This window comes from Lissotriton helveticus, chromosome 7 (assembly GCF_964261635.1).
Source record: "Lissotriton helveticus chromosome 7, aLisHel1.1, whole genome shotgun sequence".
NCBI classification, from domain to species: domain Eukaryota; kingdom Metazoa; phylum Chordata; class Amphibia; order Caudata; family Salamandridae; genus Lissotriton; species Lissotriton helveticus.
In genome coordinates, this window is record NC_136068.1 from 765,138,700 (window position 1) to 765,153,929 (window position 15,230).

The 15,230-nt window shown below is 43.8% G+C and overlaps 1 protein-coding gene across 3 annotated transcripts in view; it reads left to right on the plus strand.

Moving 5' to 3' along the window:
* Positions 1-15,230, plus strand: part of MEIKIN (meiotic kinetochore factor) — an 836,714-nt gene that overhangs the window by 578,240 nt on the left and 243,244 nt on the right. For 2 of the 3 annotated variants that reach the window (XM_078650675.1, XM_078650676.1), the window contains exon 9: positions 6,870-6,964. In XM_078650675.1, the coding sequence (XP_078506801.1) occupies positions 6,870-6,964 (95 nt within the window). Of the gene's footprint in view, positions 1-6,869; positions 6,965-11,310; positions 11,391-15,230 lie in introns of all 3 variants that reach the window. The other variant, XM_078650674.1, reaches the window with a different exon arrangement.

Sequence of the window (15,230 nt, forward strand, 5' to 3'; positions counted from 1 at the left end):
CACCTTGACTGAGATCACTCCAGCTCTGATCGGCATGCTGCCACTAGGCAATCCTTTATATTTTAATCATTTACCCTTATCACGTGGTAGGGCCCAAACTTTACACAATCTTTTTGGACTGACTTGGACAGCGACAAATACGATGAGGGGGGTGACTGTGTTCCCTAATATGATGAGAAAAACTGGAATGAAGAAGTTCAAGATGTCAATGGCCTAGACCACAGCTTTCCAAACTTTTCATGTTGGTGACACACCTTTTTGTGAAAACATTTTCAGGGACACGGTAATGCGAGGAAGCGCAGCGAGCGAGCCCGAACCACCTATGGTGAGTTCAGGCTCAATACACAACCCCACAGACACACCACCCCACAGACACACCACCCCACACACACCACCCCACAGACACACCACCCCACAGACACACCACACGCACACACAACCCCCCCATACTCACAACCCCACACACACCCCACACACACCCCACACACACCCCACACACGCACACCCCACACACACACCCCACACACACACCCCACACACACACCCCACACACACACCCCACACACACACCCCACACACACACCCCACACACACACACACACCCCACACACCCCACACACACACACCCCACACACACACACCCCACACACACACACCCCACACACACACACACCCCACACACACACACACACCCCACACACACACACACACACCCCACACACACACACACACACACACACACACCCCACACACACACACACACACCCACACCCCACACACACACACCCACACCCCACACACACACACCCACACCCCACACACACACACCACACACACACACACACCCACACCACACCCTAGCACTCGGATTACTATATTCCCTATGGTCGTTATGCTCCAGGTGAAATATATTTCCTTTTTAGGGCTGCCAGAGTCTACCAATATGTGGGAGGTTGAAACGTGTTGAAATTCTCCTACTGGACTTGTTTGGAAGGAATTTGTCCGTTATTTTCATTACTGAAAAAGTCCACAGAATGCTAGCACAAACTCCTGTGCCAAGGTAAAGCAACAACCAATACTTGCGGACTGCCGCCTGAATTAAAGAGATAAAGAGGTCACCCTGCATATGACCAGAGAAAATGGAGCACTGACGCCTCAAGATCTGAACATCTCCATGTAACCACATTTTACATTGGTAATCCAGGAGGCTAAGAAAATATTTGCACCTGTCAAAAAGAAACTACAATAGCAGGTAAAATATGCTAAGCCTAGCGTCGCTGTAGTGGAGAAAGCTTTTCGCTGCTCTTTTTTGGCACTGTTCGATCTTGATTCAGCTGCTGACCACATGTTGATTAATGAGTAATAAGATTAGACAGACCCATCTCTGAAATGCAGTAATTGTTACATTTTGGTCGATTTGACAAAAGGCTCGGGGGATGAAAAGGTACCACACAACTTGAAGACATATGTCCTTGCTAAACTCACCAGGGGATTTGTTTAAAATGAGAGCTAAGCAAACAAAATGCCTGTATATCACCTTCACATTGAACAAGAGAAAACAAATACAATTAACTTCGTTTAATGTTGCTGCATGCTCGATTTTTATGGGTAAGAGCTATTCAGCGTCTGTGACTTTCGAAAATGTAAAATTGGACTATTTTTTCAATAGGTGGGGCTTATTTGCGACGGCTTGTAGTGCTGAAAATAGTACACCAGGCACAACGGATTACCCCCGTTAAAGGCACGCTTGTTGGAAACTCACTGCAGTCGCCACTGATTAACTAAATGGTCTGGTAATTCTCCTATATTGCTTTGCATTTAAAATACATTTGAAAGGCGAAAAGTAGTGTCCTTTCATATTCTACGCAGAGGTTTAAGGCTGCGCTCCGCCCAAAAAAATGAGGCTGATTGAAGAAGGTGGGAAGGCATAACAGATCATTGTTCCAGTGGACCCAGCATTACATCACCTACAGCACTCTGCCAAAGAAACTCCAGAAAATCCTCGTTCTATTCAGCTTCAGAGCTGTCCACCTGTGGATACTCCTGCATCCTAAAGGGCTTCAGCCCGCCCCCCCCCCGTCGTGTGGGGCATCCCGGGACCGCTCACAGCCGCAACCGAGCACTTCACAGGTCATTAAAAACCCTGTGCATGTTAATAGGGCTTTGTTGTTGTTTCACCCCTTCTAAGAGCCCATGCCCCGATTGCCGGCAAATGTCAGATCATCGCATCGCGCGACACACCTACATATAGGGCGCGACACAGTCATGTGTCGCGCCACACAGTTTGGAAAGCTGTGGCCTAGACACTGTTCCATATGCGTCTCCGCGGATCCTGCCACAAGGAAAGAGCCCCCTTGGCAGTTGATATGCAAAGTGTGGTAGGTGTTATAGACTTTCAGCTCTCTGGTATGGATGTGAAGACTAATGTGTTAACTAACGTACTTCAACCAGGTCCATCTCCTGCAGTGCTCCTGTTTCTTTTGAAGGAGGCCCTTACATATAGCCAGTTGGGCATTTGGTCAAAACCACAAACCCATGTTCAGGTCAGCCTGGTAATAGACAGGTTGCTCATTGCCCTGAACCATATTACTCAGGTTGCTCATTGTCCTGAACCATATTATTACTCAACATCCAATGCCGGAGAGCCTCGTGGTACACGCGTCTGTAAGCAAACTGAATCCTAAAGCTTTCCCTCCACTCAATCTATTTGGAATTCTAACCAAATATAAACATTTGGGAAACAAAGCCTTGCCGTAGTCTGTGAATGCCAGCTGCCTTCTAGACCACTACTCTAATGCTCTTTGGGATGCGGGGATGCTCTGGCATTTTACTGGCTATTCCGGACAACCTGAGGATATCCCTCACTCAGGCTACTGAAGATGGTTGCATTACTCCAAAGTTAGTTATACATACTGGCTTGAAAAATACAGACTGCTTAAGTCGAGCAGTAGGCACTAGTGTGGGTCTTCTGTGCCACACCTGGATAGGGGTCTACGGGTTTTTTCAGAGATGTACAGGTTTCCTTAATGGCTATGCCGTTTGACAGCTCTCTCCTTCTTGGTGAGAAAGTCGACTTGTTCTTATACACTAGTGTATTGATTGAAGAGTCAAGTGCTGGTACCCAGGTAGGACAGGCTTCCTTCAGTAACTCTTTGGGCATTGCATGCTTCTCTCTTGCCTCCCAATGCTCTTTTCACAGGAGTGGTTTGCTGCGCCTAAATGATAATGTCCATCACTGAATATACTGTTAAGGAGAAGGAAAAATTTCTTATTTTCATTATGTCATACTTTGAGGAACATCCTCAATGAAGTCCTAAGCACCCTCCATCCTTCGCGGTGGTAAAAAAACAAACTAGGAGACATTTGATTTATAAGCAGTATCCTTACTTGAGTACGACAAGATGGGACAGGAGTGATGTGCACTTTTTTAAAGGAATAGTCATTTTTATCTGCTAAAGTCTGCAGCCTATTTTGCAACTTGCTATGTCACCATTAAAAACGTTTGCACAGGTTTTTCTTGTTGGGTATGTTACTCTAGTGACATTCTCTAAATTGCAGAAAATAGGCCAGTATGGCAGGAAGATAGGCTACCACAGATAATGTTCTTTTTTTTTTTAACAGTATTTATAAAATGTATTACATGATCTTGAATGTGGGTGTGTCTGTTCACTGCTTGACTCTATAAATGAAGATCACTGGAAGGAGAGCTAAGGTAAGAGATGAGTGACCCTTAATTATATTTACAGACGATATTCAACAGTAAGGAAGCAAGATTTTCCATTCATATCTTAAACACAGCCTACACATTTCCTATCTTGTAGTATAGTGGTTTGAACAGTTTTTTTGTGCTGTTGCTCAAAGGGATGTTTTACTACTGTGTGGTTGTGAAGTTATTGATCTTCAAGTGACTTTGGAAAATTCTCAAACTCCGTTTCATCTGTGAAAAGTCATAAAAATTGATAAAAAATGCTGTGCTCCCGATTTCACTATGATAGTGTTTTACAACTAGTTTATATCTTTCTGACTATTATGGGAAAGAAGTAGGTTTCTGAAATGTTGAAAGATACGAGGATAGGACCTCTCCCTCATGAGCCTCTCCTTTCGACTCAAACTCTTCCCCACTCTTGCTTGGGTTAACTAGTCGTGACGTAAACCCATTACTGTGCCCACTATGGTCATATATCACGAGGCGAGAGTTAAGAATGTCCCCCTTTCCTCTTTTTGCGACCTCTCTGCCTACTGCCTGACTCCTGATCTCACTTCCCCTATAGCCAGACTCCTGTTTAGGTAGGCCTTGTATTCAGACATGCGGTCCACTGGCTCACCCATTGTATCGTTGGTCTGTGATCATTGGCTTATTTCCTGTACTCCAGTACTGCGCATCCTGGGGTCTTACCCAGGTCTATAAGCTTTGAATTTCCAACCAACAGGATCAGGGACACCGAGTTCAATGCACCATCGCTTGAGCAGGGAATTCCAGGTTACTGTATCCTCAACACAACTCACTGGGCACATCTGTTAATGTGGTTTCGTGGGATACTAATAGTCCCTTGCACACTCATGGATAACTAGAACCGGTATATCCATTTTGACATTTGTTTTAAACCAACTAGTTTACAGCTTCTGAATCTAGCAAGCACAATATTGTTTGGTAACATCAAAGAAGATAGAAATTAAAAGTAAAGCATTTCACAAACAGTGAAATGGAGAGCTAGTTCAAGCACAAGGAGATTGTGTCTATGCGAGATCACAATACTGGCACGAGTTACTGAAGGCAAAATGCTTTGCTGGGCCTCTGAGTCTTGCTGGAGCCTTCTTCAGTTAAGATGACATCTGATGCTGTGGCCATCTGGATCTACGCCCTGTCTGATGTTTCTCTCTCTTCAGTGGTCAATTCTGGGGACTCATATTGGATTGACCACTGCCATTTAGCTTGCATTGCAGAATCAGGTGGGGATTTTTAAAACACTATATCTAACCGGATTGAAACAACCGGTTGTAAAGTACATCACTTATGTAAAAAGCCTCTAAGTATTTGCATCTACTTTATCTTATGTTTACTATAAGTGTCTGCTTCTAAATCTTTGACATGTAGATATCGAGAAGATGTACTAGGCGTGTCACATGATAGTGTAGCAATTGAGGCTAAATGATGCTTAGACATAAATACCACTTTTACTAGTTCTGTGAAAAATGACAAAAATGGTGACCGAACAGTGCAGACAGACTGGAATGGAATGGAACCTGGCCTGTATGGGTTTAGGAACCTACAACTAAAATGAGCATAAAAGCAAGTGATATAAATAAAATAATAGAATTATGAGGGGAAACGGTGATAATGTTTGACACACCTAGAATAAGTCTTAATCTAAGCAGTCACTGAATGGGTTTTTGCATGATATTGCTCACCATAACTTAATGACACATTTACCGAACAGAAGCAAATGCAAGAAATGTCCATTTGATGGAAATAGTTCATCACTTGTTGTTTGTTCAACAAAACATCTGTTCAAATAGAAATGAAAGGAGTCGCTGCATTGGAAGACATAAGTTCAGGACATCAGAGTTTCATTAGTCCTTCCCCTTCCTACTTTATCACGTTTACCTACCTCTATTTGAGTCTGTATACTCACTTATTCACTATCATGACATCTGCTTTCAATTGTTTTTGCCTGTGTATTTTCCTCTTCTGTCTCTTAGAAGAGGACTTACTGTAAGCTTTGATTTTTGGGCAGAGTCCTGATTTCCATATCATCGATCGCACTTCTCTGTCCTACACTGATATAACCCTACTGTTTTTGTCACAGCTGCTTTTGCATTGAAAGCTGCTAGTTTTTAATGCAAAATCAATAAAAAATGATATTTAAAGTAAGCAGTGTTCAAGTTAACTAAGAAGCATAAAATGTGTAAAATAGCACGAGACAGATGCAACATTTTTAAAAGGAGTCCTTCATTTTGTTTTATTGCAATCTTTGATAGATTCGATTCATAGTGTGGAGTACCACCGAACATACCACTTGTGCTCTGTTCCATCTCTGTAGAGCATAGGTTTAGGCTACCATATTCCTAAATCTTTGTAAAATGTACTAAAAGGAGCTAGTTGTGGTGCTGTATGTTGATTTACCTTGGTTTAATATTATGAATGTATCATTTAAAGACTTAAGGCATTTAGCTTAAATGTTATTGCCCCACCCCGCACCCCCCAGTCAAATCGTACTGGCTTTCAAGCAATCAATATTTTGCATGTTATTAGTATCTAACTCTCAGTATTGGCTTTCATTGGGTGGCAGATAGCATCCATCACTTTTAATCCAACATATATGTTGATTCACAAATAAAGGCACCCTTTACAGGTTCTGTTAATATCGAATGGATCTGGAAACTAGAGTTACCAGGCCCATCAGCATTGCAAGCAATGTAGAAATAATGAAGGCACAGACATTCTCCCCGTGGGACCCTGTGGATCAAAGCACCCAAATCTGTTGGTGAAAATATTGTCAAGAATAAGGCAGTACCAAAAGAGTTGAATGCAGTTAATATGATTTCTGTAATATTTGCTGTTTCTAAGTAGACTCTCAGTCTCCATCTTGGAAAAGGGGCAAATTTCCAACCCCCAAAGTCTCTTCAGGGCTCGAATTTGCTGGTCTGATCAATGACTGTCTCGTGCTGAGGTCCCATTTTGCTAAATGATAATCCTTAGTGCCTATTACATTTATGGTGCACAGTGACTTTGAAGCACTAGCTATAGTGTGCCCCAGATCATCAAACAATTGTTTAGCTGATGTAAGATAGTACAACCTCATGACAATCTGTTTTATCCATTTATAAGTGTTCATGCTACAAAAATTAATACTATTGCATTTTTGTAGGAAAACCTCTGTATAAAATGAAACATCAGAAGGAGAATACACCTAAAAGTATACGAAGAGCAACTCCCAGTCGACCTGTGAAACCTCGTAAAAATGTGAGTGATTTGAGAACAACAGTCTGTGTAGTCAAGGTTTTATTTCAGAAGAATTGCAGGGTGCTATTATGTAGCAATGAAGGTAACTAACCTTTCTGTTATAATTTGCAAACCCCTGGTGTAAAAGAAAACAGTGACAAAATTCAAACTCTCTTTCTGGTCAGCCACTTCCCTTATCATTTTCCAATTGAATTTAAAGCATCATATTCTAAAAGAAGACTTTACGTATTGCTATGACTGAGTATTTGAAAAGAATCTTCTTTTCACTGGTCCTAGAGAAGTAAGACCGGTTTTTGAAGAGTAAAATTTGAGCCACTCAATTTAAGATCAATAGTCGAATTGGACATATATTTATCAACGATCCTTGGTGATATATCACAATTGCTTCCTTGACATTCTGTATTGATTGACAACCTTTGATGTAGTTAAACAAAATTGTGTGCTGTTAATGTCTGAACAATTAGCACTTTGTAGCGGAATACAGAAAAAAAGATAAAAGGTGAAATGTTAAAACGTACTTTTCAGACAATTTCTACTGCAGCATTTCCAACTAGTGAAAAAATGCACTTGTAAACGTTTGGCAGTTGGAGAAATCCTTGTAAATTGTTAATACATTTTTGGGAGTATTGTTAAGGATATTTGTGAATCCCCAAAATATTAGAAGTGTACTCCAAAAGTAGGTTGTAAGCTACAGAAATACATTTCCAGCTGTATTTTTAGCATAGATTTGTGAAACAGACACTGCAAGTGCCTGCACGCCTTATGATAGAGAAAGCTTTAATAGTATTAGGTTTGTGAAGAAAACGGAGAGTGAAATTTATTTTAAGAATTTTATATAGCGCTGGCTAGACCTGAAGGTATCAAAGCACTTTACATAAGGTTCCACATAGTTGTCAAATTACATCAGTTACAAATTACAAAAAACATACCATTAAAAACATTTAAAGAACATAGAGGGTAAGTAAAATGGAGTGAAGAAGGGAAAGGTGGTAAGGTATAGATACAACTGAAAGACGAAGGGAAAGTGTGCCCCAGGTCTGGCTGGGTAGGTGACGGCCACGGGGGAATCCACAGCCCATCTCCTCTTCAGCTATCAGGTAGCTCCCCGGGCATCGGTCAGATAGCTAGGTCTCAATGGAAAAACATTTAAAGAGCAAAGATGACGAGAGGAAAGGAGCGTCGAGGGGGAAAGGGGTAGGGTGAAGGAGTAGGAGGGGGATACGACAGAGAGACAAAGCACTGTCTGTCCAAGGTCCGGCTGGGTAGGTGACGGCCAAGGGGGAATCCACAGCCCATCTCCTCTTCAGCAAACAGGTAGCTACACCGGGCTACAGTCAGATAGCCAGGTCTCCACAGTCAAGGGAAAGATCAACGAGTAAATGCTCTGGAGGGAGAGCAGGATGAAGGGTCAGTGAGGGCTGTAATCAAGATCAGGTAGATGGCCAGATCAATTGTCCACGAGTGGTAGGGCGTCGTGGGGAGACCAACTGAGGCGGCCATCTTGAGGTCAGGCAAGGTGGTGGAGTCTTTGCTGCTAAACTCAGTCCGTCTCCAAAATTCTCAAACTCCGAGGCAAAGGGGGTGTAGACAATGCAGTGGTGCTGCACGAGGACAGGGCCAGTGTCCACATGTCTTCATATCACTCAAATCAATTATGTAATCGTATGTACTTAGGGTGGCTGAAGCTCCTGCTCCGCTCTCCTTTTCCTGTTTCCTTCAGATGCAGAGGGATCCATCACTGACTCAGAAGCTTATAGAGTCGCGATCATCATCGCGGTGCCTCATCGACTTGCATTGCACAAAGTGCAGTTTGCATTGGGTCTTGTCAGTTTTCCCCATCTTGCCCACAGCTTCTGCACCGATGAGGACTATCTGCGACCCTGCCGCGTGGGGGAAGGCGACACCAATATTGGACGCAGATGCGCAAGAGTCACTCAAAATCACAACTATGAACTCCCAGCGCAGAAAACCAAGTCCCCAACTTGATAGAAGCAAAATTAGAAGTATCACAGGGGCGCTGCTGTAGTAGTCATGCCAAAAAAGGAGGTATTCCATGATTAATGCACAGAGAACAACATTATTACGACACTGCCAACCTGACCCGAGTCCTCTAAAGCGTTGCTAAAGTGCTCAAATATCAGAGTCCTGGCAGCCACCCAAGCTCCCGCCTGCCCACCTGCTGCTATAGCCAAGACTGACCACGCAGAAGTAACAACTGCACCATAGGATGTACAATGCTTGCCCACGAGATCTACATGGGTAGGGCACCAGTAGGGGGCAGAGTCAATTCAACTGTGTAGTTGCAAAGGCCCAGATGCACCGGGTGAGCACTGCGCTCCTTCAGGGACACTCACCACACTATCAGGCTAGCGCAATCTCATGAAGTCAACAGGGAACCCTGTCCTGGCTTAATAAGCCGTGCAATGCGCAGTCCAACCGCGGCACCTCCCCGGCAGCATCGGGACGAAATGGCAGCCTCTCCGATACTGTAATGAGGTCCGTTATGTAATTAGGCAAGGTGGAAGGGGTAAAGTCGCACAGCAAACGTGGTCCCAAGAATGATGCTACCACCTAGCACTGGAGACCCATGGCCGTGTGACACGGCGCACCCGGGCCCAAATGACCTGACCCCCCACACTGATATCTCCTCACCGCTTATCCCACGCAGTATCCACATGCTCCGATGAACCCAGCCCGATCCGTGAATAGGGCGTGCCGGAGGTAAAAAGCACACCTCAGTCAACAATCCAGGCGGGCAGCACTACACAGCGCCGCTGGGATCACGCAGCCCCAGCACCACGCAAAATGGCCACCGGAGGCCTCAGGCAGGGCGTAGAACGCAGCAACTCGTAGTGCAGCAACCAGGGACAGCGGAGCTTCCAAACTTCCCACATACGCTCCCTGCTGCCTCCGACGCTGATAGCCCAGTTTTTTGGGCAACCAGCTAACTTGAAGGTGCAGAATAATTGAGGATTGATGAGGAAACAGCCGGAGTCCACTTAGGCAGTGGCCATCTCAGAGTCAGGCTAGCCACGCCTTGAGTGTCTTGAGTGTGACCTATAAGGTTTACTGAGGTAGGTCAACTTTATTTGTGATGTGAAGCTCTTGTTTAACTAAATTTGTAGTCTTTTGCAGTGAATCAAATTCTGGTAGTCTTGATGGAAAGCGGTTGATAGTATAGGTGGTGGCTTGATGTTTTTTAGTGATCCTGCAGTGACATCACACGAGAATGTCAATCACTTAAAGTTCTGAAAAAGACTTCAAAAACATTTGTTCCAGTGAGAGACCTTGTGGTCGTAATACGCTGGCTATCCTGAAGGAGCAGTTCTTCTCTGGAGAATCTATATTTAAAGTCGCGGAATTGTCTGTCCATTGCAAGGGATCCTGGGCACAATTTATCTTTTTTTTTAATACTCACGCAGAGACACATACATACGTGTGTGCATGTATAGAACATGCATTTCAATTTTGGAAAGTACATTTTTAAAGAGCTGGAAGAAAAGATTCGAACAGCCTAACAGAGTTTGTTTATATTTAACCAATATAAACAAAGTTTTTTAAAGAAAAAATTGAAGTAAAGAGCTCTATGTAGCCAGCCAGAAATATCGGGAAAGCTGACATTGCCCTTTTAAGGAATAACACTTCACTGGTATTTCATCATACCCTGCCAGTGGTATATAAGTGAGTACTGTTCCGGAATTCAAGGATCCCGAGAAAGAAATACTCCATTTCTTTTCTAATCAGCTGCGATTAGGTAGTGTTGAGCATTTGCCTTCGAATCCAAATCAAGACAATAATGTGTTGAACAAACTGTTTGCTACAAAAATAGATGGGGAGGGGAACAGAGGCTCTCTAAACGGTTTGACACAGACCTTAAAGTAAATTACAGGACAAAGTCCAGTCCTGTGCGAAATTTAAGCAAACACTGACTGTTTTTGGAGGTCTAGTGCTTAAATGAGTGAAACTCAAAATTCTAAAATGTTTGATTGATCATAGATTTATTCAATATTTTTGTACCAAAAGGCATTCTTCACCGGCCAACACGTGTTTCACGACTACAAGTTGCTTCATCATGGCCATGTATTTCACGTTTTACAAATGCTGGTTAATAATACACAGCCAAACACTGCAGCACTGGTCTCATTTGTCGTTGTGCATGAGAAATACAGAAGATGCACAGTTCCATGGAACCAGCAGAGAGGTGATCTGATGGACCATCGGATGTAAAGCCTTTGGAAGATTGCGACCCTTCAGGCAGATAAAAGAAAATCTGTACTATATCTTGGAGTGCTGTCAGATAGTGATTGGATTGGGAATGATGTTGATTTTGCTTGAGTTATCCTTAGGGCTTTAGAGTAGTCATTGACATCTGGAAAAACTGCTTAAGCTCTGCATACGTGGGCAATTTCAGCAGTCCATCATCCAGGTAAGGATAAATGAAAAATGTTTTTGTCCTGATGTATGCAGTGACCATCACCATGCATTTAAAAACAATTATTGTCACAGATTTGAGTCTGAAGTGAAGAATTTTGTTTAGGTAATGATTGGAATGTGCGATATCTCATTGCAATCAAAATGTGAACGACATTCTATAGATCTCTGGTACGCATCTAGTCTCCTTGTTTTGGTTGAGGGTAGATCTGATGGAAGAGTAACATATGAAATCTTTTCATCTGATTGGCCTGAAGTATTGTGCTGGTCTTTTCTATTCCTTTTTGGGAAGGGGTGATCTTCTTTACAGTCTACTTGTCCAGAAGAATGTTGACCTTGCTGAATTAGATTTTGTTAGATTTGCGAAGAAGTCTGTGGAGGTAGGGATGGAGGACAAAATCTGAACCTCAGATTAGCCGTTTTGTACAATGTTCAGCACCCATTCTGTCTCGTGATAATTCTTAATTGATACTCCAAAATTGGAGATTTCATAGATTCACATGCCTGAATCATTCTCCGTCGTCGAGACGGGAGTCTCCGGTATAATGCAAAGCTAAGCTTAGTAGTAAAGCAAACTGAAAAAAGGCTTAGGCTCATTTTCCTTTTGGAACCCATTACATTCGTTATGTAAAAAGGACCAAACTTTTCTCTGAACCAATCAGAGCTCCTCACCCTCTAGAACCCTCCTGAGAGAACCTTTTGCCCCTCAGATTTTCTACCGCACGTTGTGCTATGGAGTCGCCTTTTAGCTCTGCTCAAACTCTTCAATTCATCTTACTTTGACTGGGATTGAAGGTTCTCTCATTTTCTACTTTCTTCTTATTGAAGTTCCTTATACCTCTATCATGACTGATGAAGAGAAGAAAGGATTATTTAGAACTTGTGCCACCTGCTCTAAAAAAAGGCTTTATACAGATGACCCTCACAAAGACTGCATATGCTGCCTCTATCCAGACCATCCGGCAAAGGATTGCAAGGTATGTTGAACCTTTTCAAATAAAACCTTGTGGGATCGTGAGGGAAGATTACTTCTTTGGCTCCAGAAGGTTAAAGCCAGAAAAGAGATCCTCTCAAGTGAGAGTGAGGAGGAGTCATCTTCGTTTAGGAGATCTCAAAAAAGGAGCAGATCTCCTCAGGCGCATACCTCAGGTGAGAGACCCGAGAAGGCCCCAAAAAAGACCACTCCAGGGTCTTCAGGGTGCAGTCCCTCAAAATCTCCTTAAGGCAAAACTAAGGAGAAGAAGGGTTCTGCTTCTGAGGTGAAACAGGTGAAGAAAACTGCCTCAGAACCTTCAAAATCTCCTCCAAGGGTCAAGATTACCATCAAAAAGTCTTCCTCTACACCTCCTGAGGAGAAAGTGAAAGGATCTACACCGTCGACGGGGGCGTCGACGAGGAAGATGACATCGTCGATGACGAAAACACCATTGTCGACGAAACAGGAGGTAAAGACTGTTGCTAAGACGCCGTCGACACTTTCACCGTCGACGGCGGGTTCGTCGACAGCGTCGACGACTATGGCTACATCAACATCGACGACGGTAACCTCAACATCGACGGTATCGACGACGACGATAATATTGTTGGCGACGGGGATCTTGTCGACGGGCTCGTCGACGAGAGAAAAGACCCCGGAAAAGAGGTTTTCATCCTGGAAAAGAACAATAACACCAGAAATTACATCTCCAAGCAAGGTGTCTCCATTAGTCCCTTCTCACCTTCTGGAAGAGGAGGACTCCGAGGTCGAAGAGGAAGGTGGTCCTTTTGGATATGCGAGTAGTCCTTCGCAATTAAGAGTGAAATATCAGGAGAAGGATTCGGAGGAAGAATATGGGGAGTTTCACCATCATCCCCAGGAACAGCAACAATACCACCAAGAGCATCATGAGGAGATTACTAGTGTGCCATCATCTTTACTGAAAGATCTACAGATCATGTTGGAGGATTATAGAAGAAGGTATCCAGTGCCTCAAACTTCTCAGGAAATTCCTGAGGTTACACCTCGACCTCGATCTGTACCAGGTACACCAGTACAAAGAAGGGAAATCTTTCCGGAGTCTATTCCTGGTCTCCACCACCAAGATCTCAACGTGATCCGGATACCTCGGAAGACGACCATGAAGATGGAGAGATTGCCGAAACTAGTAGAGAATGGGACGACTATCTTATACCTTCTCCTTCAACTCTTACTCCGAAACCGGTGGACTCTCCACTAGAGGACATTGGTGGTTTTCATAACCTAATAGAAAGAGCCACTAAAAGATTTGCACTTACCATAACGGAGGATAAGGCAGAATGTTTCCTGTATGACTTTAAGGAACCCTATCGAAGATCTGTTAGTTCCTTACCTATTGTTAGTCATATTTGGGAAGAAGGCCTGAAGGTTATGGAGATGCCGGCCACAGTGACTCCGGTTCTAGCCAGACCGGGAAATATAAAGCGCCTTCAGATGCTCCGGCGTGTCTTTTGGGTCGTCCAAAACTGGATTCGCAGGCGGCGCAGCAGAAATCGAGAAATCCGTCAGCTCCAATTACAACACCACCAGATAGAGAGGGTCGGAGGCTAGACAACGCAGAAAAGAGGTTTTCCTTAATGTCTGCCCTGCTGGTGAAAGCTGCAAATGCTCTCGCTATTCTAGGAAGATACGACAGGCAAATGTGGTGCGACCTGTCGCCTTATATTGACCGGGTGCTGGAGCCAGAGAAACAGGAGGCCAGAAAAATTCTTCTGGAGGGTGAGAGGACTTCGGCGGAAGTCATAGACTGCGCTATGGATATAGCGACCACGGCATTTAGGTCTCTGGGAGGAGTGGCGGTTCTGCGCAGACAAGGGTGGCTACAAGCGACGGCTTTTAGGCCTGAAGTGCAGAATAAGATCTTAGACCTTCCCTTCAATGGTGAAGATTTATTCGGTAAACATATTGATGACACACTACAGAGTATCAAGAAGGATACAGATACTGCGAAATCATTGGGAACCCTACAATACAGAAAGGTTCCTTTTCGAGGCTCTAGAGGTAGAGGGCAATCTTCTTATAGAGGAGGATATCAGCAGGGGAGATATTCCTCTTACTCCGCTTCATCCCAGCCCTACCGCCAGCAGAATTCTCAGCGTCAATCAGGAGGTTATTCGAAATAGACTCCGAGAGGCAAAGGAAGTCGTATGGGGAAGGACAACACCCGACGACAATGACAACCTTCAATCTCCGTCTACATCAATGCCTCTAAGATCAAGTGCTTCCCTGGGTGGAAAGATTGCTCATTATTTTCAAAATTGGCAAAAAATAACAACGGACCAATGGGTCCTCAACATTATTTGATTCGGCCACACTGTAGAATTTCTACAGACGCCTCCTTGTACACCACCGGTGCATCAAAAGGTCAATAATCTGCATCAACTCCAGAAGGAGATTCGGACAATGCTCCGAAAGGGAGCAATAGAACCGGTACCGAATTCCCAAAAAGGAAAGAGATTTTACTCCTGATTTTTTCTGGTCAGGAAAAACATCCTCCAATGGCGTCCTATTCTGGATCTCAGATCCTTAAACACCTATCTCAAAAAGCAATCTTTCAGGATGGTCTATCTTCAGAACATCCTTCTACTGTTGAACCCAGGAGATCATATGACCACTTTAGACCTGCAGGATGCATATTTTTATGTCCCTATCCATCCTTCACACAGACCGTACCTTCGATTCATGGTAGCCGGAGAGCATTATCAATTCAAGGTACTGCCATTCGGCCTAAAGTCAGCACCTCAAATCCCTGGCTCCAGTGGCGGCGGTGCTAAGGAAGCAAAAACATCAAATTTTTCCTTACCTCAACAACTGGTTAGT